Source organism: Cebus imitator, unplaced genomic scaffold (genome assembly GCF_001604975.1).
Source record: "Cebus imitator isolate Cc_AM_T3 unplaced genomic scaffold, Cebus_imitator-1.0 Scaffold237, whole genome shotgun sequence".
In the NCBI taxonomy this organism is placed as follows: Eukaryota; Metazoa; Chordata; class Mammalia; order Primates; family Cebidae; genus Cebus; species Cebus imitator.
This window is the reverse complement of record NW_016107552.1, coordinates 2,369,602-2,393,419: the sequence shown is the minus strand read 5'-3', so window position 1 is coordinate 2,393,419 and position 23,818 is coordinate 2,369,602. Positions and strand designations below refer to the sequence as shown.

General features: G+C 45.4%; 1 protein-coding gene across 3 annotated transcripts in view; it reads left to right on the top strand.

Annotated features, from left to right (window-relative positions):
• The window catches only part of MYO18B (myosin XVIIIB), a 285,741-nt gene that overhangs the window by 118,238 nt on the left and 143,685 nt on the right, over positions 1–23,818 (top strand). For all 3 annotated transcript variants that reach the window (XM_017498142.2, XM_017498140.2, XM_017498145.2), the window contains 4 exons: positions 1,877–1,942; positions 7,754–7,882; positions 9,630–9,773; positions 11,527–11,616. In XM_017498142.2, coding sequence (XP_017353631.1) covers positions 1,877–1,942; positions 7,754–7,882; positions 9,630–9,773; positions 11,527–11,616 — 429 coding nt within the window. The remainder of the gene's footprint in view (positions 1–1,876; positions 1,943–7,753; positions 7,883–9,629; positions 9,774–11,526; positions 11,617–23,818) is intronic.

The following is a 23,818-nucleotide window of genomic DNA, read 5'->3' as shown; positions in this document are numbered from 1 at the left end:
ATCCTTCGGATATATACCCAGTAATGGGATTGATGGGTCAAACAGTATTTCTGGTTCTAGATCCTTGAGGAATCACCACACTGTCATCCACAATGGTTGAACTAATTTACACTCCCACCAACAGTGTAAATGTGTTCCTATTTCTCCACATCCTCTCCAGCATCTGCTGTCTCCAGATTTTTTGATGATCGCCATTCTAACTGGCATGAGATGGTATTTCAATATGGCTTTGATTTGCATTTCTCTAATGACCAGTGATGATGAGCATTTTTTCATATGTTTGTTGGCTTCATACATGTCTTCTTTTGAAAAGCGTCTGTTCTTGTCCTTTGCCCACTTTTGAATGGGTTTGTTTTTCTCCTGTAAATCTGTTTTAGTTCTTTGTAGATTCTTGATATTAGCCCTTTGTCAGATGGGTAGATTGCAAAAATTTTTTCCCATTCTGTTGGTTGCTGGTTCACTCTAATGATACTACTTTAAGCATACAGTTTTGTTGGTTGCTGGTTCACTCTAATGATGCTATTTTAAGCATATAGTTCAGTGGCAATAAGTATATTCTCAATGTGGTACAACTGTCACCAACATCCATTTCCATAACTCTCTTCCTCTTGCAAAACTGAAACATTACACTCATTGAACAGTAAACCTTCATTACTCCTATCTGCAACCCCTAGCCACTGTAATTCTTTATTCCGTCTCTGCCAGGGTCCAACCCACAGACCCCAGCCCAGCAATAGGTGAATAAATGTACTCAGACACAGAAATCCAGTGAAAGCGCAGGCTTAGGGGGTCTGTGGCCACTCACAGACAGTGGAGGAGAGTGCTGTAAAGAGTTAGCAGCTGTGGCCCCGACTCATTGGCCCTGCCAGCATTTATTCTGCGCACAGCAAGTGATGAAGGCTTTGAGTCAACACATTAGAGGGTAATTTTCCTGGTCAACCTCCCCCAGAGAGAGCCATCTGGCCTGGCCCTGTGAATGATTAAAGGTTAGTTTTAGGACCACATGAGTAAACAAGTTATTTAGATAAACTCCCCCACATTCCCTTGTTATTTGCTTTTCTTTACTAACTCAAGGTAAGGAGGATTAGGCTGCCTTCAGCCAAACCTTTTACTGAGGCCATGCAACACCCCCAGCCTTCTAAGAAGGTTCGTGGCTGTTTTCTATAATTTTACAATCTCTCCTACCATCCTGACTGAACCTCCACATGTCTCCATGAATTTGGCTACTGTAAATACCTCATATAAATGGAATCATGCAGTACTTGTCCTTTTGTGACTTATTTGGCTTGGAATAATGTCCTTAAGGTTCACCCACGTTGTAGCATGTGTCAGAATTTCCTCTCTTTTTAAGGCTGAATAATATTTCACTGTATGGATAGACCACATAGTGTTTATACATTCATCTGTCAATGGACATTTGGGTTGTTTCCACCTTTTGGGTATTGTAAATAATGCTTTTATGAACATAAATATATAAATATCTCTTTAAGTCCCTGATTTCAATTCTTTTTGGTACATACACACAAGTGGAATGGCCAGATCATCTGGTAATTTTATGTTTAGTTATTGGAGGAACCTCTGTACTGTTTTTGCTGATAGCTACATCTTTCATTTCATTTCGTATCTTTGGTTTTCTGCTCTGTAAAATAGGAGGATGAAAGAAATTGGTGTGTGTGTGAAGGTAGAGTGGATGGTACACAGTAGGTACTCAGCATCTGTACCTTCCTGTGTGAGGTGGGGCTCTGTTAGCCAAAGTTGACAGACTTGTGGGATCATCCTCCATCCTGGTGCATCAGCCATTCAGCCAGCTTGACTTTCTCCTTCAGGATTCTCCTACCTTCTATGTTCTCTAACTTCTCTCTTCTTTTCTACCCAGGCTGTGGAGGAGCTCCTGGAGACCTTGGATCTGGAAAAGAAGGCAGTGGCTGTGGGGCACAGCCAAGTGAGTAGAGCTGCTTTCTTACAGCAGTCTGCCCATCACATCAGGGACCCAGAGAAGACCTGATTCTTGTCCTACCTCAGTTGTCCATTATCTCTGTATGTCTCCTTTTCCCAGACTGAAAGCAGAGCTAATGATTTTCTGCCCTACCTATCTTACAAAGTCTTGAAGATAAAATGTCATAATATGGGTTGAAATCACACTGGGACATATCATTTATTGGAGGCTTCCCTCCTGGGGACCCCAAGTGGTCTGGAAGAATTAGCATTTTCGTTCTCAATAGAACCTTCTGAGCCTCACAAAGAGCTGCCATGAAACTTGGAAGAATCACTCATCTTTACTCATAGCCTTTTAACTTCTACTTTGCAACCAGCTGTAACCCAGCTGTAGTCGTAGCTGATGAGCAGCCGTAAGGTAGAAAGAAGGGGCTTGAAAAGAAAGCCTGTGATTATTCAAGTTGGCAGAAATAGCTTTTCCCAAACTGGTGTTCAGCCAAAAGCTCTTCCAAATATGCTTAAATGTTTAGAGCAGAATTTCACACTTCCCTGATATGCTTATCTATGCTGTAAGTTTTCAAGGAGGGAAACATGGTATTTAGGGATTCTCAAACTATTTGACTGTGGAACCCCCAGCCTTTTGTTTGTGTGGAATACCCATTACCTACTTCTGGAACTAGTGTTCCATGGATTACAGTTTGGGAAGTGGGGCAAAGAGATTGTAAACCCAAGGACCAAGGAGCGGGGGGCAGGGGAAAGGGACACACTTTATAAATACAAACTGGAGGCCGGGCATGGTAGTCCATGCCTGTAATTCCAGCATTTGGGGAAGCTGAGGTGGGTAAATCACCTGAGGTCAGGAGTTCAAGACCAGCCTGGCCAACATGGTGAAACCCCTGTCTCTATTAAAAATACAAAAATTAATGGAGCACAGTGGCATGTGCCCATAATCCCAGCTACTTGAGAGGTTGAGGAAGGAGAATTGCTTGAACCCGGGAGGTGAAGGTTGCAGTGAGCCAATATCTCACCATTGCTCTCCATCCAGCCTGGGCAATAGAGCGAGACTCTGCCACCAAAAGAAAAAAAAGAAAAAAAAAAAGGAAAAAAATGTAGTGAAGGAAAGAAAAACAAACCAGAGAGGAACAGACCAAAAGAAATACCATGTCACACATTTTGCCACCTAGTTACTTACTGGTTGATTAATGCTATCCAATAAACCTTTGTCAATTGCCTTCCACCTCCAGAGAGCTATGTGAGGTGGTGGGAGGGTATCCTGCTCTCCAGGAGCCCACCAGAGTGGCATTACTGGCTGTTTGTACTCACAGAGCCTTCCCTATCATATCATGCATCGCTGAGAGTGGTGGTCCTTTCCTCAGGGAGCTCACAGTCATCTGCACTGGCTATCACCCCTCAGCTCACCCTAAGCAGGCTAGTGTCTCCCCACTGGCCCCTTGGTCTTGATAAGGTATATGGTGGAAGCTATTATTCTGTTGTGATCTCAAGATAATTTCTCCTGATGGGAGTTGCAGCATCTCAGTCTTTGCACGCTTTTTCGATAGTGAGAATAAACCTGTCAGTTACTGAACTCCTATGCAAGCCAGGTACTATGCCAGGCAACTTCACGTTCTGTTTTCTGTTCTTCATTCACAGTCTTCTGTGAGATGTCAAGTGTGTTTCTGCTTTACAGATGAGGAGGCTGTGCCTCTGGGAAATAAGCCTCTTTTCAAGATCCTGTCTGTAGCTAAGGATTCAGACTCCATGCAAATCCGCATTGGTCCAAATCCATTCCAGGGTGTTTTCAATACACTCTGGAATGAATGGAAACATTCCAGGGTGTTTTCAATACACTCTGGAATGAATGGAAATACAGTCATGTGTGGCTTAACAATGGCGATACATTCTGAGAAATGAGTCGTTAGGCAATTTCTTCATTGTGGGAACATCACAGAGTGTACTCACACAAACACAGATGGAATAGCCTACCCCATACCTGGGTTAGATGGCGCAGCCTATGGCTCCTAGGCGACAAACCTGTACAACACATGACTGCACTGAATACTGTACGCAGTTGTAACACAGTGGTAAGGATCTGAGTATTTAAACATAGAAAAAGTAGAGTAGAAACATGGTATTATAATGTTATGGGATCACTGCTGTACATGCATCTATTATTGACTGAAACGTCATTGTGTGGTGCGTGACTGTACGTCACATATTCTTTACACATAGGTCTTTATGGTCCTGAATCTGGGGAACTGTTCTTCAGCACCAAGAACTTCATCCTTCTAGACCAGCAGTTCTCAAAGTATGGGTCCTGGACCAGCAGCATCAGCATCACTGAGAGCTGGCTAGAAGTACATGCTCAGGCTCCACCCCAGACCTCGTAAATCAGAAACTCAGCGGGGGGCAGGGCTGGCAACCTGTACAACAAGTCCTCTAGGTGATTCCAATGCACTCTCAAGTCTGAGAACCACTGATCTAAGTAATGACTCAGTTACGTCATAAATATGAAAATCAGTGCCTATGGTCCTTGCAGCTCTCACGGAAGAAGAAAGAAAGCAGTCCTTACACACAATGACAAAACACGGTTATTATTAATACTTGGTATTCACTAAGAAACTGTCAAGAGCAAATCAAGGTCAATGTGTCCTTTGGAGGCCAGGCCAGGGGATAGACTGAGACCTTGAAGGGCAGGTGTACCATCTTATGCATTGCAGGATTGGCACGTAATAGCTGAGAAGGCTGTGAAGCTCAGAGGAAAAGAGAATTGGCTGACCCAGTCCACACCCAGGCTCCACCACTTCCTAACTGTGTGAATCTTCAGTGACTGGTTTAACTTCTCTGAGCCTCCGTTATCTCATCTGTAAAATGGAGCCATTACTTTCTACCTCCCAAGATGGCTGTGGGATCCATAAAGTGTCATTTAACAGGCGGTGGCTGTCACTACTTGCTGAGTACATTTGTCAGTGGGGCAAGAGGCTTATATCAAACAGGATAACATTTTAATGTTTAAGGAATTAAACTCCTCTAATCTTTAAAGTGACTAAGAGGAGAGGAGCTAATTCCTCGGCAGTACCAGATATGGGAGCTGTTGCTCTATCAGATTTTAGCACTTTTAGAGGAGAAACAGTTCGCATTGTCGAGGCCCCCGTGGATTCCTTAAAGGTGGAGCTCTGGGGATGTTACACTCTGTTTGCGTCCGACAAGCTGCTGGACCCATGAAAAGCAAATAATTTAGATTTTTCTTCGTGATTTTTCAGCCTCTGGTGCCTTATTGAGGCTTGTGCTGTGGGCCACGACATTTGTGGAAAAGGTGTGATTCCACATGCAGTCAGCCTTCTGGTCGGCAATGTGCTCTTAAAAGCCCAAAAAAAGAGAGAGAGAGAGAGAAATCGAGATAAGATTCTGCACAGGCTTATTGCCATGCCATGTATGGTTGTTTCCAATTATCTTTTTAATGAGAGCTTCATAATCAATAGTGGTGTTGACAGCACTGACATCCATTGTAATATACGAACTGGTGCTGTCATCACTTTGATCATTGATTTTTTTTTTTATATAGCAGCTTTTGGGACTCACTAGCTTGTGAAATTAATACAGTCATGATTGAGACAATCTGATAGGTAATGAGCCAGTCGTGTCTTTATTTCAATGAGACTAATGGTCTTGGTGGCCCTGTCTGATAGGAAGTGTTCTGCAGAGCCAAGGAGGGTCAGGAGAAGAGTTAGTACCGACTGGGTGTCCTAATTTTTATTTTTCCATGGAGAAAAGGTGTACTGTAGGATGGTCGGAGATGAGTGGCCTCCATTACGAAAAATAGGTTTAGGGTAATGGAGAATTGATCGGGACTCTTTGTTCCACCTGGAATCCAATTGCAATTGAGCCTCATACTTCAAGTGCTTGTATCCTAATGAACGAGAAAAGGAAGGCTTGTGTTGACAGTCATTGAGCATGGGTGCAGGAAATAAGCCTGAGGTTCTGGGCTGAGGTCTCAGCTTTGCTGGCAACTGATTATGTAAATTTGAGTCACTTTCATAACCTACCTGAACCAATAGATTCCTCATAGGGCCGTTCTGAGTATTAAAAAGATACCTAGGAGAAGCCCTTTGGGAAATGTAGATGTTGTCCAAATGTTAATTCTATTCAGTGATAATTGTAGTCTTCTCTGAAGTCAGATAGAGGGAAATAAATCCTGGCGTTGCCACTTGCTAGTAGAGGATCGTGGGCAAATGCCTTTTTCTTTTTTAAGCCTCAGTTGCTTCCGCCATAAAATAAGAGAATCATAATGACTACCATATAGGAGTAGGTATGTAAAGCACTTTCGCTGCATGTCAAATGTCATGTCAAATGTTGGTCTGTATTAATTGATAATGTCATCAGTTAATACAGAGTTATCCATATAGTTATTAATATAGAGTTATCGGGCAGAGTGGCTCATGCCTGTAATCTTAGCACTTTGGGAGGCCGAGGCTGGCGGTTCATCTGAGGTCAGGAGTTCGAGACTAGCCTGGCCAACATGGTGAAACCCATTTCTACTAAAAATAAAAATTAACCAGGTATGGTGGCACACACCTGTAGTCCCAGCTATTTAGGAGGCTGAGGCAGGAGAATCACTTGAATCTGGGAGGTGGAGGTTGCAGTGAGCTGAGATTGTGCCATTGTACTCCGGACTGGGTGACAGAGTAAGACTCTGTCTCAAAAAAAAAATATGTCTCCAGATAACCCCCTTTGGGATTATAAGCCACATGTGACAAACACATGAGACTCGTTTTAGAAATAAGCAGTGTAAGGGCGTCAGAAAAGTGACTCCTTCCCCTGCCACTGACTCCAATCCCACCATAAGAGCATTTTTTCTTTGCCTCTGGGAAGGTGAGAAAACAGACACAGCAAACCAGAGCTACCCTTCTGCATCGGCAGGAGCAGGCCTGGCCCAGAACCGTCAGGTTCTTGCAGAAAAGCATTTAACTCAAACCTCCAGGACTCTCTGCCTTAATCTTTCGCTGACAGTCAATCCTGGGGTCCCCGCTTCCTCATTCCTGTTCCCTGCAGTCTATTAGAAGGTGGCTCTGTGGGGTGCCGGGGAGGCATTGATCAGAGTGCTGCAGAGACCATCATCCATTATTGATGAGTTGCGGCCTGGAAATCATGTACCGAGAGCTGTTTTCTGCTAGATACCTCGGCACCTCTGCGGGTGGCACCAGCCCAGCCCTATCCTCTCCGGACCTAGAGGGCTGCCATCCCTTCCCTCACTGTCTCTGCCCCTCCTTACAAGGCTGGACTGAGATGTTTCTAAGCCACTGCTTTGTTCAAATTGCTGGCAGGGCTTATCAAAATATTCACATTCCCAGGTCTGGCCCTAAACCCACAATCCAACCTTTCCTGGGGCCTGGGAATCTTCATGTACTACACTTTCCAGGTGATGATCATGCCCAGAACAGTTCAGGCAAGTCCGTCCTAGCAGTGGTTCTCAAAGGAACGTGCACAGGAATCCCCTGGGGATCGTGTGAAAGCGCAGGTTCTGATTCAGCAGGTCTGGAACGTGGACTACGTTCCAGATTTTGCATTTCCAGCAAGCACCCAGGTGGTACCCGTGCTGCTGGTGGGTGGACCACACTGAGTATCCAGGGCCTAGAGGAAGGGAGAGAGGAGCCATCAGCAGACAAAATGCTTTGATGATTCAGACCCCCCATCCACCGCCCACTTAAAGGGCAGCTACCAACAAATATTGCAGGTGGATGCAAGAGAAGTGGGGTCTGAGTTGTAAGCACCGACAGCCTTCTTCAGCAGAGGACTCACCTGAGACCTTCCCTCTCCCCAGGTTTTTCTCAAGGCAGGTGTGATCTCCAGGCTTGAGAAGCAGCGAGAGAAGCTGGTCTCTCGGAGCATCGTGCTCTTCCAGGCGGCTTGCAAGGGCTTTCTGTCTCGCCAGGAATTCAAGAAGCTGAAGGTATGCATGCTGTTCAGAGGCAGGGTCTGATCCAGTGGGTCTGGGTTGGGTCTAGGGTCTGTCTGTCCCTCAGGGTGATGCTGGCGCAGCTGGTCCAAGGACCTGATTTGAATAGTGAGACTTTAAGTGAGGCTTTGCAAGATGTTCTGTTTCTGGGATATTGACATGAAATTATCCATGAGGTCAACCTTGCAGTAGGTAGCCATGCGGTTGTCCAGGCCCTCCTGGGCCGATTCATGATTTCAATCTGTCTTGTTTCTGGAGGAATTCACTTTCACAGGTCAGCAGACAGGGCATGACCAGGGCCCAACCACTGAGGTTTTGGGGACCAAAGGCCAAGTTGAGCTGGAAGCACTGACCCATCTAGGGTCACTACCTTCAGAGATCTCTGGAGACCCAATTTCCACTCTGTAGCTGCACAATAGAGAGCAAACCACGTGGCTCTGGGAACAAATACATGTTCGAATTCCACCTCTACCTCTTAGTACCTGGGTGAAGGTGAGATAAAATGATGTGCACTTAATACAGTACATGGCACATAGTAATTGCTCAATAAACTCTAGCCGCTATTACCTTAGAATTGTATTCTTAATTACTACTACTGGAATGGAGTCTTATGTGTGCCTCCAGTTTATGTGAACTTATAAACTGAAGTATATGTACTTGACAAAAAGAAAAAAGATGAGACCGTGATAATGAAAATATTGTGGGCAACCCCCCCGGCCTTCTGCACTAAAGTAGCTCATACCGTGGAATGATATAGATTAGAGTTTCAGAGTCTGGGCTCTGCAGCCAGACTGCAAGGGTTCAAACCTGCTCTAGCACTGAGAAGCTGGGTGACACTGGGCATGTGTCTTTACCTCTCTGAACTTCACTTTCCCCATCTGTAAATACAAAAAATAATGCCATCTTTCTAGGACTATAGTAAGGACCGAGCTGAGGTATGTGAGATACTCAGGGCAATGCCTGGCACTTAGGAAGCTCAATGTCTGCCGCACAAGAATCAGCCACTGCGATGGTGATGAGGGAAAAGCATCTCTTGGCCTGTCTGCCAGTCAGTGCTGTTCTGGTTTCCCCCAGTGATAAGAATGAAGTGGGTCACTGCTTCTCAAAGTGCGGTCCCAGACCAGCAGCATCAGCATCACCTGGGGATTTGTTAGAAATGTACATTTCCAGGCTCCATCCTGGACTGGCTGAACCAGCACCTTTGTGGGTGAAGTCTAGCCATCTGGGGTTTAATATTCAAGGTTAACATTCACGCACATTCCAGTTTGAGAAGCACGGAATTACTGTTTAAATACACTGAAAATTCTCTCCCTTCAATGTAAGCTAATAACATAATCTTGGACGTTGTTATTTGTGGGCAATTTTAGAGGTTTTTCAGCGAGAGTTTTTGCCTTGCATGTTGACCTTTAAACCTAATCCCCGTAGAAGATGTGACCTATTGTGTAGTTTCTTCTACTCTTTTTCCTATTACCATTATTATTTGGCCATTCAAGACTAAATTATGGCATAATGTTTGATGCAGGGAGCCTGACGTATCAAAAGGGCTACAAGAAAGGAAGCCTCTCTCTCTCTCTCTCTCTCTCTCTGTGTGTGTGTGTGTGTATTTTAAGGTATCCAGTCCCTTCCACCAGGAAATAAACCCACTTCCTCCAGCCACTTTGCTCCCCTCTGCTTCCTCTCCTTCCTCTGTTCTCACCTGGGTTGGGAAGGACCCTCCAGCCTTTGCTCTCCTCCCCTGCAGATTCACCGACTGGCTGCGCAGTGCATTCAGAAGAATGTGGCCGTGTTCCTCGCAGTCAAGGACTGGCCATGGTGGCAGCTCCTTGGATCTCTCCGGCCCCTACTTAGTGCCACCATCGGAAATGAGCAGCTCCGAGCCAAGGAGGTGAGTCTATACGGCAGGCAGAGTTCTGGGTGGCTACTCCCCATGCCCCCATCCTCTTGCTTGCACTGATGACCCTGTGGCCCTGTTCCAGAACATCCTTGATCTAAGAGTGCTCAGCCCAACAGCCTTTAGGCCCCTCCCAAATGTTCCTCTGCCTTCATCAACACAGATAATTCTCCTTCCCACGCCCAGCTCCTCTCCAGGCTGTGGGTGGTTAGAGATGCTGTGACCACCCTGGGGGTTTATGAACACTTGCTGCTTAACCCAGAGACGCTCAATGGGCAGAGTCTTTGAGTCCTTTATTTTTTTATTGTACTTTAGGTTCTGGGGTACATGTGTAGACATGCAGGATTGTTGCATAGGTACACATATGGGAAGGTGGTTTTCTGCCTCCATCCCACCCCCGCGTCACCAATATCTGGCATTTGAACAATGAGAACATGTGGACACAGAGAGGGGAGTCCTTTATTTTTTTTATTTCTCAGAGAACACTCTTTCTATCATTCTTCCCTGTTGTCACCTATCTGTTATAACTGTTTTGATTGGTTTCTGGTTTATGCTTTTTGTTATTATTTTGCAAAAATTGGTAAAGACACACACATTTATTTCTTATCTTTCTTACATAAAAAAGTATAATCTTATATATGCTCTTCTTCAGCTTGTATTTTTCACTGAAAATGCATTCTGAAAATCTTGGCGTTTCTATTTTTGTGGAGTTCTTGCTTGTTCTCTTTTCACGGCTGCATAGCACTCCTCTGCGTGTTCCGTAGTTCATCCCACCAGCCTGCTGTGGGTGGGCAGTGAAGCAGCTTCTGAATGGTGCTGAGCCACAGGCAGAAAGGCAATCCTTGGAGGATGAAGTGCTGAGCACAGTCCACACTGGGCATGCTCAGTCTCAGGCAAAGCAATGGTCTCATTCTGATGATTTGCATACAGCCCCTAGGCTGGGCTGGGCGGGACCAGACTTGCATGAACAGAGACATTGACATTTAGAAGTGGTGAAACAAAAAGTCACTTGCTGGAACCCAACACATGGGTATCTTCACGGATGCTGGCTGAATTACTTACTCCATTCCCCAAACACTCTTTTTTTAAGAAAACCTCTCATCTTTAATTTACAAAGAGTAATTGTACATATTTATGGGGTACAGTGTGATGTTTTGATGTATGTTTATAATACGAAATGATTAAGCAAGGCTGATGAACAAATCCATCACTTCATTTATCATTTGTGTGTGTGTGTGTGTGTGTGTGGTGAAAACACTGAAAACCCACTTTTTTTTTTAATTTTGGAGACAGAGTCTCACTCTGTCGCCTAGGCTGGAGTGCAGTGGTGAGATCTCAGCTCACTGCAACCTCCGCGTCCTGGGTTCAAGTGACTCTCCTGCCTCATCCTCCTGAGTAGCTGGGACTACAGGTGTGTCCCACCACACCCAGCTAATTTTTTGTATTTTCTGTAGAGACCATGTTAGCCAGGATGGTCTCAATCTCCTGATCTTATAATCTGCCCGCCTCGGCCTCCCGAAATGCTGGGATTACAGGTGTGAGCCACCACACCGGGCCAAAATCTACTTTTAAAAAGCAATTTTGAAATATGCAGTGCATTCCTATTTATTAGAGTCACTATTCTGTGCAATTGATCACTAAGGTTTATTCCTTCTAACTGAAACTCAGTGCCCTTTGCTCACTTGTAACACAGGTGGAACTTAATCTCTGGTCTGGAATGGTTTCATTAAGGTGTTTGTTTTTGTAGGAGGAGCTTACAACGCTGAGACGGAAGCTAGAAAAATCAGAGAAGTTGCGGAATGAACTCCGGCAGAACACAGATCTGCTAGAAAGCAAGGTATCCCCCTCCTTCCCTTTGGGTCCTTGTGGGGGGTCTTCGTGTATGTGAGATCTGTTTAAGGGGAGAACAATGATATGCCTGAAAGTGTGCTAATTGCTTTACAAGCACCCCAGAATTGCCTGTGAGGCATATGCTGTTATTGAACCCATTTTACAGTGGAGGAAATTGAGGCCCTGGGATATTAAGTATCTTCCTGGAGGTTGCACAACCAGGAAGTGTAACTAAGATTCAAACATATATCACCTGGTTCCAAAGGGAAGGATTTCTTAAATAATTGACAAAAGCACAAATCATAGGAAAAAATGATAAATTTGACTATATTAAAGTAATGAACTTTTGTTTATCAGAGCATAAAATGAAGATACATTACTTACTTAGAGCAGAAATTTGCAAACTGGAAAAGAGTATCCAGAATACATAAAGAGCTTCCTTAAATCAATTGAAAGAAGGCAAACATTCCAATAAGAATGGAAAAAAAAATATGGGCCAGTAATACGAATGGGCAGTTCCCAAGGAAGGGGATCTGGTTTCAAGAGTTCAAGTGTTCAGGAATTCAAATGGCCAATAAACTCATGAAAAGACACGCAACCTAATTAGCAATTAGGAAGTGCAAATTAACACCTTGATAGGTACTGTTTCACACATCAGATTGGAAAAACCGAAGAGTGTGATGTAGCCAAGTGTTGGCAAGGATGCGCAGCAGTGAGAATTCTTATTTACTGCTGGTGGGATCTTAAATGGATCTCATCACTCTTAAGCAATTTGGCATTATCTATGAAAGTTGAACCTGTCCATGCCCTGTGGCTGGCCGTTCCACCTCTAGGTATTTATATTAGAGAATTTTATCCATGAATATATGAAAATATAAGAAGTTCATAGCAACAGCATTTGCCATGTTGCAGGAATGTAAACACAGGAAAGTAAACACTCAAATGGGAGCTTATTAATAGAATAGGTGAATATGTTTTCTGATATTAAAAACTGGAGGTCCCAAGAGTGAAAATGAATGAAAAGACAGGCAAAACTGTGGCTCACTGGCCAAATTCGGTGCACCACCCGCTGTTTGTAAAGTTTTATTGGAACAGAGCCACGCTCATTCCTTGTGTAGCCTATGACTGCTTTTACTCTGCAGTGGCGGGGCTGAGTAGTTGCAACCTGAAACTACTCCCCGGATCTTTACAGAAAAAATTTCCTGATCCTTAAACTAGAAATGTGTATCCACATGGATTGCCCTCACAAACGTAGTGCCAAAGGGAAATGAACCAGTTACAGAAGAATACTCGATCAATTAGGGCCATATGGCTATATACTTACGATATTATCATGTTTATGGGAATAATGAGACCAATTCAGAGTAGGGGTTGCCTGGGATGTGGTCATGTGACTGGAAGAGGTTATGTTGGTTGAATGTGTGACTGCATGTCCCATGTTTTTCTCCCTTTAGTTGGGTGTTGAGTTCATGGGCTGGGAGTGACAACATGAACCAGACAGTTCCTGCTCTAAGAAGGTCACTGCAAATGACAGATAGACTCCTAGACAAAGTCATATGCTGTATTAGTCCATTTTTGCCCTGCTCTAAAGAGATACCTGACCTGGGTAATTTATAATGAAAAGAAGTTTTATTGGTTCAGGCTTCCACAGGCCATACAGGAAGCGTGGCTGGGGAGGCCTCAGGAAACTTACAATCATGGCGGAATGTTAAGGGGAAGCAGGCATGTCCTACATGGCTGGAGCAGAAGGAAGAGTGAGAAAGGGGAGGTGCTTTACACTTTTAAACAACCAGATCTTGTGAGAACACACTCACTATCCCTAGAGCAGCCAGGGGAAACCTGTCCCCATGATCCAGGCGTCTCCCACCAGGCCCTTCCTCTAACACTGGGGATTACAATTTGATATGAGGTATGGGCAGAGACACAGAGCCAAATCCTGTTATATGCTGTTATGTTGCACGTGGTCAGCAAACCACAGCTAGGCCAAAGAGGAGCTTCTTGAGGGAAACCTGCTGCTCCTCGCAGACTCTCAGGACTGGGGAAGGGGAGGCACTTGTCTAGGGAACAAGAGTTAAAGCGTCATCGCAAAACTGAGCAAAATAAATAATGTTTTACAGTTGTAAAGTAATGCAAAAAAAAATCCTTGATGAAGAAAATATCAAAATTTTAAGTAAATGAAAAATTTGTAGGCCAAGATTAGGGTGAGGTGAGTAAACATTCTATACAGTGTGAACCAATCTTTATTTAAAATTTTGATATTTTCTTCACTATGGGTTTTTTGACTAATGGAGATTTTAAAATATTGCATTAAAATCTTATTTATCTTGATTTCTGAGAGTTTTTTTTCTGGTACCTCCTTAAATGTTGCACCCTAGGTGAGTGTTTTACATGCTTTATCCTAGTCCCAGCTCTGTGTGTCCACAAAGTTCTGGGTACCTCCCAGGGTTCTGTTAAAGACCAAATGGAACTCATTTTTTCACCCACTCAATGAATACATACGAGCATCTCCCACGTGTTAGGCGTTTGACTTGATGCTGTGATAGAGCTAGGAAGGATGTAAAGTCCCTGTCCTTACACAGGTCTCCAGGCCGATAGAGGGAGACGGATCACAGGCAAGCTTGTCACAGATCATGAAGTGCTACGGACATGAAGCAGAAGGCAGGGGTGATGAAGTGATGGACGTTGAGCATGGGCTCTGTTTGGCTAAATGGTCAAGGAAAAATTCCATGGAAGGGGGATGTTTGATTCCAGATCTGAATGATTTGCTGTAGCCATCTACGTGCGGATCTGGGAGAAAGAGTACATATGGGCCGGGCCTGGCAGCTCACGCCTGTAATCCTAGCAGATTGCCTGAGCTCAGGAGTTTGGTACCAGCCCGGAAAACCTGGTGAAACCCCATCTCTATTAAAATACAGAAAAGAAATTAGTTGGGCATGGCGGTGTGTGCCGGTAGTCCTGCCTACTTGGGAAGCTGAGGCAGGAGAATTGCTTGAACTTGGGAGGCAGAGATTGCAGTGAGCCCAGATCGTACCACGGCACTCCAGCCTGGGTGACAGAGCAAGACTCCAAAACGAAACGAAACAAAGAGTAGATATGACAGGAGCCAAGGTCCTGGGTCAACGTGAGACAGTATTTGTCAGTCCAGGACAAAATTAAAACTTTCTACAACCGAGAGCACCTGGTGGTGTTATTACTTGCTTATAAAATTGTTTGGCTTGGTTGATGGACAGTGGCAACTGTAAATGGATTTATGATTAAGCCAATGGAACATACCCTTCTTCTCACGTTGATAACCCAAGGTGAGCCTGGGATGGCTTACATGGGGATGTGGAATGAAGTTTGGGAGGGGTCTATCTCTTTTCTGCTTCTTCTCATCTTCCCTATAAGATTATGTCCACTCTCTTCACATTAAAGTGTCAACCATGGAGTTGGCTGGGGAGGAGAAAGAAGCCTTGCTCCTTGTACACAGAGAGTTAGGAGAGGCTGGGCTGAGGTGCACCCTGAGCCTCTGCTCCTCTTATGCGAAAGGCTGTAAGGAGGAGAAGAAATGACACACATGTGCCTGACGTCTCATTCATGTCTTGCGAGAGTGAGCTGCCTGACTTCTCTTGCTAGCAGCAGCGATGAGTAGGACAGCAGACGTGAAAACATGGAGAGCTGTGGGCTGCTTGGGAATATCAGGGACTTCCCTGTAGAAATTCCTTCCCACTGAGCTGACATTTGACGCAGTCATTAATCACGAACTGTCGGGCCAGATTTGCCATGCATTGGTTGCTGGGGGAGATGTGCAGGGACGAACATCTTCAGCATCCAGAGCTGCGGTTTAGGGGACATTTGGAGAAGGACGGGCAGAGCTCAGGCTCCCGCAACCCAAACCAAGCCAATGACTGCCAACCCCTGCAGAAGATTCTGCTCAGCCTCTTTAACTCTTTGCCTGTATCACGGTTACAACACGATGTATGGGGCCTTGAAAAATGAAGATTAAATTTAAAAGTGAGGAAAGCCTGAGCAAAGGGACATAAGGGTTGCTGAGCATATGAAGCAGGGGGAAGAGGTAGAAAATGGAAATCTACCTTTGGCCTCGGATGCCCTCTCATTTCATAGCCTTCGCATGTTCACTCTGCCTGGAACACACTCTTCATCCTCTTCACCTGGTTAATACCTTTTCATCCCTTGTCGCTCATTTCAGGTGGCACTTCCCCTAGGAAGCCCTGTTGGACACTCTAAGGGAGGGTTAGGGCCCTACTCTGTGCTACCACTAACTTTGTTGTTTCCCTTCATGGGATTAATTGACGGTTTCCTTATAATCTCCTGTGTCTGTGTCCCAGCTAGACCAAAACCCTAAAACAGGGATCAGTAATCCCTGTTTTCATCTCTGTTCGTCAAATAATCCCAATCCCTGGCACAGGATAGATAAAGAATGGGCAAATACAGCTATTAATGTTGGACTGAGAAATCTAACATTGAGCTTCCTAGCAGCCAAAGCTAAGAAGGAAACAAGATATTTCATAGACATGTTGCATGTAGATTGAAAAAAAAAAAAAAAGAAACAGCTGTTGCATGAGATAAGAGTAATTTTTCTGGGTATTGAGGTGTTAGGGAAATTTATTCTGTGGATTCTCATAAAAGGGGCATTAAGGGATTTAGCAAAGTATGACTTCAGCAATGTTCACACAGTAATTGAGAGGGGTTTGGGTAGGAGCATTTTTGGTAGCGTCGTCTTGAACTGCAAGCCAAGGGCGTGATGTCAGTTCTGTCACAAATGAATCAACTGAAATCAAAGCAGGGCTTTATCCAGAAAGCACATTTGATGACTGAGTATTATGATGGCTTTCTCTTCCTCAAATCTTTCTCTCTCTTCCCACTTCATCTTCCCCAACTTCTCATGCTACTACTGGTTTATGTTGGTCGCTTTTACGTTTTAAAATTTTCTTAATAGTTTTAGAGGGTACAATTGCAGTTTTTCCAGCATGGATGTATCACATAGTCATGAATTCAGGGCTTTCAGTGCAACTGTCACCCAAATAGTGTACATTCTATTCATGAGGTCATTGCTCTTTTTAAATTAATTAATAATTAATTTTAACTTTGATTTTTTGAGACAAAATCTCACTCTGTTGCCCAGGCTGAAATGCAGTGAAGTAAACTCGGCTCACTGCAGCCTCAATCTCCTGGGATAAAGCAAACCTCCTACTTCAGCCTCCTGTGTAGCCAGGACCACAGATGTGCACCACCATGCCTGGCTAATTTTTTCAATTTCGGTAGAGACAGGGGTCTCACTTTTGTTGCCCAGGCTGGTCTCCAACTCCTGGGCTTAAGCGATCCTCCTGCCTTGACCTCCCGGAGTGCTGACGTGAGCACAGCACCAGGCCTGTAATTACACTTTAAAAAGCATCCTAAGGCTGGACGCAGTGGGTTATGCCTGTAATCCCAACACTTTGGGAGGTAGAGTCAAGAGTTTGAGACCAGCCTGACCAACATGGAGAAACCCTGCCTCTACTAAAAACACAAAATTAGCCGGGCGTGGTGACGCATGCCTGTAATCCCAGCTGCTCGGGAGGCTGAGGCACTTGAACTTGGGAGGCGGAGGTTGTGGTGAGCCGAGATCGTGCCATTGCACCTCAGCCTGGGCAACACGAGTGAAAAAACTCTGTCTCAAAAAAAAAAAAAAAGAGCATCCTAGTTACCTGGAGAGCTGTTAGGTCTGTATCTTCCCCAGTCCATCTCCTGAGGGTCTGACCCAAGAGGGGGTTCTTGGTATGGGGGGGTGGGGATCCAGCCCCTAGGTGATCCTGATTCGGGGGGTAAGGTTGCTTTAGAGCAGTGTTTCTCACACTCGGGAATGTGTCAGAATGCCCTGTGAGACTTCTCAGAATACAGATCGCTAGATTCCAGCCTTAGAGATTCTGAATCAGCAGGCTTGGTGTGGCCTTGGGGAGGCTGCATTTCTAACAAGTTCTCCAGTGATGCTAAAGGTGGCTGTCCTGGGACCACACTTTGAGACACATTAGGCCAGAGAACAGCTAGAAGATATCCTCTTCCACATGCATCTGCTTTCTTAGAAGGGAATTTCTGTTAGCAGATGGGGATCAGACGCCCTTCCAGGGCCGCGTCGTGAAGACACCCCTGCAGTGGTTCATGGCCTCTGCACCCCACCCCTTTGTCTCTGGAGAAACAGTGAATAGAAACATTGCAAAAACATGTTGTGTCTCTTTGGCAGAAACTCCGTTTGACGAGGCTTATTAAAAAGACAACATTATTGCAAAATGATTTAAGTGCTTCATTTGTGAAGGAGCAGAAAAGGAGACGAGGGGCTTTTAAGAAGCTGGCTATAAATACCCTTCAAGCATGCAAAATCTACCCTGATACAAACTGGGGTTTTTTTTTTTATTTGCATAAGAAAGCAGAGGGGGCCTTCTTGTTGGAAGCACCTGTAAGGTTTTGGGAACATATGGGATATATAATGAAATGGGTTTTTTTTTTTTTTAGTATACTTTAAGTGCTGGGGTACATGTGCAGATCCTGCAGGTTTGTTACATAGGTATACACGTGCTGTGGTGGTTTGCTGCATCCATTGCCCTGTCATCTACATTAGGTATTTCTCCTCATGCTATCCCTCCCCACTCCCCTCACCCCCTGTGTCCCCTCCCTCAAGGTCCCAGTGTGTGATGTTCCCCTCCCTGTGTCCATGGGTTCTCATTGTTCAACTCCCACTTATGAGTGAGAACGTGCAGTGTTTGGTTTTCTGTTCTTGTATCAATTTGCTGAGAATGATGGTTTCCAGTTTCATCCATGTCCCTACAAAGGACATGAACTCATCCTTTTTTATGGCTGCACAGTATTTCATGGTGTATATGTGCCACATTTTCTTTACCTAGTGTATCATTGATGGGCATTTGGATTGGTTCCAAGTCTTTGCTATTGTGAACAGTGCTGCAGTAAACATACATGTGTCTTTGTAATAGAACGATTTATTACCCTTTGGGTATATACTCAGTAATGGGATTGCTGGGTCAAATGGTATTTCTGTTTCTAGATCCTTGTTCCTCTCTATGGAGTAGTAGGTTCTTAATTTCCCCCCAGGACCTTATTTGTGGCAAAAGACAGGCCCATGCACTCCTGATTTCTGGCCTTATTAGCCTGAGAGGTTTCGCTTTTGGTAAGAAATTGTGGAGAGAATCCACCGACAGGGACTGGAGATGCGCGTAGGTCAGAAAGTGTATTTGCGAAGTGTGGAGGGAGTTTGGTCATGGGTCATGAGTGTGGCTTCTGGCTTGTCTCTAGCAGGGGTAGGAAAGTGGCTTGCTGGGGTCATGCGGTCACTGGTGACTGAGCCCAGACCACATCCCAGGTCTCCTGACTCCTCGCTCCGTGGTCCTGCTGCCACATCATGCTTCTGTGGGGAACTGGACTGGCAGCTCCTTAATGCCCAGGGGAATGAGGCAGCCTTGTTTCTTATCTGTCTTAGAATATTAGGATCTGTCGAGCGTTCACTGCTGGAAGATGCTCGGGAGGGTCTCCTGGTGGACAGTGGCAGCGGCATGGTGGTCACATTCACAGGTGGTCCTGGTAGCCTCTCTGCTAAAGAACGGCTGGGGTGTTCTTTCTGACTGTGTGCCTCAGTTTGCCCATTCAGAACCGAGCCTATAATCTCTTCTCTACCTGCCTTGTCACACAGATGAATAATCTGGGCACTGTACAAGGTAGGGAATGAATACGGTGACCCCACCTTGTGTGTCCAGTTTGGAGGGGCAGAGGGTGGCTGACTTTGTGCTCTTATTGCTACAAGATTATGGGCAAATTCTTCAAGTCTCTTAGCCTTTGTTTCATCATCAGTGAAATGGCAAAGGTAATCATTACTTCATTATGATTAGCCAGTGGGGAGAAGGTGTACATAGAACAGTTACAACACTGCCTGCCACCTAGCAAGCTACATCACCAGTACTACTAATAAATATATTCTTTAAAGTGTTCACCCTCCCCCCAGTGGAGTGAATTCCTCAAAGATAATGACACATCTTAGACAGTTTTATACCCCTCTGTGTCTAGCACAAAGCATTCAATGCAAATTCAGCGAATGAATGGAGTCATACTGAATTTAATTAGAAAAGTTACATTTAGTGAGTGATGCTCTGTGCCGGCTGCTGTGATAAGTCCTTTACCCACATTATCTAATTTTACCTTGAACTCAGACTGTGAGGAAGGGGTTAGTATCTCTGTCTTATCGGTCAGGCAGGGAAGCCCAGAGAGCTGAAATGATTTGTCCTACGTCACACAGCTGGTGAACGGCAGAACTGGGACTTGAACCCAGGGCTGGCCAACTCCAGACAGACTGTGATGGGGAGAAGCATCTACCCAGGTGGGAAATGGGGTCAGGGAGGGCTTCACAGGGGAGGAGTCTGGAAGGACAAGCAGGAGCTGGCCAGGTGACAAGGTGAGGGGACATTCCAGGTACAGGGTACCAGCAAGAGCAGAGACAGAGAGCAGAACCTGGGCTGGCAGGTGCAGTTCTCAGAGTGGTTGGGGCGTTTTGTGTGTGGGTGGCCAGAAGGGTTGCTTATGGGGTAGGGATGAAGTATGAAGCCGACCGGATCACAGGGGGTCAGGAGAATCACTTTAGAGGTTTGGACTTCATCCTGAAGGGGAGGGCAGGACCAAAGGACATTTTCAAGAAGGGGTATGTGAGTGTCATGATCTTAGGATTGTTTCCTCTTTCTGCTGAATCACTTGGGGGGCCCTAGTGGTCCTTGAAGCCCCCTTCCAAAGGCCCTGAAAGGCCATGACTATTCCTTCTTTCTAGAGGGACCCCCAAGGCCAGTGGGTGGTATGTCACCCTCCTCTGCCCAGCTCAGAGGCATGACCTTTCTCCTGGCATTCTTACAAGACTGATCCATTCCCACGGACATGCCAGAGCCTACAGAGCCTTCACATGTATGAATCGCTGTCATGTACTTGTTAGTTCAGTCAACCCATATTCAGTGAGTCCTTGAGTCAGTTTGGCAGAGTGGTTAAGTAGCCACTGCCTGGTTTGTGTCCTTGGGAGAGTGTTTGCACCTTGGTGCCTCAGTTTCCCCCATGGCACCTGGTGACAACATCAGTATCCACTTCTCAGTATTGTGAGCCTTCCATGGGTAAAGCTGTGCATGTGGTAAGCACCATCTGCGGTGGTGATGGTTATTATATGTTACCACTACTTAGAAGCAAGTGGTGGGCCCAGCTGGGAGGCACAGCAGAGGGCTGGCACTGGTGCCCAGCAGGTATCTCTGAGGAACCCGGCAGCCTGCCACTAAGCCGGAGATTTGTTCTGAATTTCCCCTGCCGACCGAGGCAGCTCTGGGGGCAGTGCCACGAGACTGAAGCCACGGCTTAATCTCTTTGACAAACATCACACGAGCCAGCCGGTGCTGCAGCTGGGCTGGCCCTTTACTGCCTCATTTTGTCTTTTCATCACTTAGGTTGCAGGGGATGGGAGTGTGGGCTTCCTTTCCACTGGGCATCCACACAGGCTCTCTTTGGCCGAAGTGCCCAGCAAGGGTGGTTGAGGTCCAGATCTTACTTGGTCTTTGATCTGTACCCACTGGCTACTTAATCTCAGCCCTCCGGGGTCCTGCTGTCTGATCTGTTGCAGTGGATAATTGCTTTGCTAACCTCCAGAAACCAGAGGGGTGGGGGAGGTCTAAGAAAGGTCATAGTGGGGTGGGTATAAGCCAGGCAGCCTGAGCTGGACTACCTCTGCTACTTATCAGCTATGATCCTAAGCAAATCGCTCCCTCTTCAATTCCTCAGTTTCCCGTTCTGTGAAAAGGGAATAATAAAAATACCCTCCTCATAAGGTATATGAAGGGCTGAAAGACGATATATATCAAGTGCTTAGTGTACTTGGTATATCCTCAGCATTTCAAGATAGGATAGGCATACCCTCAGCATTTCGAGTGTGAGCTGTTTCTCGCTCAAGGGTTGTAATGAACAGATCCTTTCTGTGCAAATTGCAAAGTACAGGAGGAGAGCAAAAAGTTGCTATTCATGTCCTGGAAACCATGATTCTCAGCAAACTGACAGAAGAGCAGAAGATCAAACACCGCATGTTCTCACTCATAGGCGGGTGTTGAACAGTGAGAACACATGGACACAGGGAGGGGAGCCCTACACACTGGGGTCTGTTGGGGGGAAATAGGGGAGGGACGGTGGGGGGTGGGAAGCTGGGGAGAGATAACAAGGGGAGAAATGCCAGATGTAGGTGATGGGGAGGAAGGCAGCAAATCGCACTGCCATGTGTGTACCTATGCAACAACCTTGCATGTTCTTCACATGTATCCCAAAACCTAAAATGCAATAAAATAAATAAATGGGGAAAAAAAAAGAATTAACATCTTAAAAAAAAATTGCTCTTTACTGCTGTCTGCAAGACAGACGGTTTTTGGGCTTGAGAGTTCATGAATCTAAGAGCTGAGGAAAAGGTCAAACTAGGACCCATGTGTGCCCCTGTGGTTTACCTGTCTCTCTGACTGGCCAGTGGGGTCCTTCAGAACAGGACCTGGCGCATAGTAGGTGCTCACATAGTGCTTATTGGATCCATGAATAACGAGCAACAGTGACAGTCCCAGGGACCCCATGTGTGTTCAGCATGTAACATCCATCAAATCCCAGTTACCCATTGCTCCCCCAAACTGCAAATGAAGCCAGTGCCTAGGATATATATATATATATATATATATATATATATATATATATATATGTGTATATATATATATTTATGTTCCATTCCATACAAAATATACAACAAATTTATTAATTTCTGTCCCCTTCTGTCTAGCAGGCCCTTGGAGTAATTGTCCCTCAATAGAAATAACATTTCTGCTGGTTTGGCCAAGTGGTAGATCTGGGGAGGTTTTCAAGATAATTTCTAGTTAATTGGCTCTTGAGTAATCTGCAAGGATTCTTCTGGGTTTGCAAACTAGACTCCCCACTTCATTAAACAGGTTTTCAATTTGCAGTCCACTGACAGCTGTGAGCATGGGGCCCGCTTCTCACCTCCATCCAAAGCCCCTGCACCCCATGGTGTGGGAAGGGATAGGGATTTGTGGGGACAGGGGAAGGTCAGAGGCCACTTGTCTCTGTGAAAAGCATTGTCATTTCCCCCCAGTTTGAAAAGACTAATTGTCCTTTGGGCTCCACACTTTGGGTTCTATGAAATTCAAAATTAATGCAGCAAATTAATTCTGTGCTCCCCTTGCTCAGGCCGATTAGCACAAATTAAATTTCACACTAATTGGCTAAGGTAGAGAGAATACAGTCGTGCTGCTTGGAATTAATGCTAATTTCAAGGATGGTGGTTAGGGGTGTGACCAGGGCATTCCTGGATTGCCCTGCCATGTGTCGTGTGGCCAGTGCAAATCAGCGCTCTTGTGGCAAGAATGATTTTGCACAGTCTTAAGCAAATCTAACCCCTCCAAATCCAAGTGTGAGGCCAAAATTAGGAGGAGACCCTGGCAATTTCTATGGCAGTAATTCTTAAATTTTGTTGTACATAAAAATCACCCCGGAGCAGGTTGAAATGCAGATTCCTGAATTACGCTTTAGAGATCCTGGTTTGGGGATCTGACAGTCCTAGAATTTGCATTTTATTTTATTTTTTAAGAGACAGGGTCTCACTCTGTCACCCAGGCTGGTGTGATCATAGCTTACTGCAGCGTAGAACTCCTGGGATCAAGTGATTCTCCTGCCTCAGCTTCCAGAGTAGCTGGGACTATAGGTGCGCAGCATCTCGGCTGTCTGATTTTTAAAAACTTTTGTAGAGCCAGGGTCTTGCTATGTTGCCCAGGCTGGTCTTCAACTCCTGGCCTCAGGTGATTCTCCTATGTCAGCCTCCCAAAGCACTGGGATTACAAGCATGAGCCATCATGCTCTGGTCTAGAATTTGCATTTTAACAAGCATCCGAGGTCATTGCAAGGTACTTCCCCGGTGCCCAGTGTAAGGAACAAGAGAACGCTCCCTGCTGGGGACAACCAGGAGCATCCCTGAACAGCCCCTCATTCATTAACTGGTGGTCCTGACTTGGACTGGACAGGTGTGAGTTCAAATCTCAGTTCTGCCACTTACATGTGAGGTGGCTTTGCAATGCCTCTCCCAAGCCTTCTTTCTCCTCTGTGTCTATTGAAATGTGTATTTTGGTCTCAGCAGTCGGTGATGTGGTCAGTAGGGTGGGAAG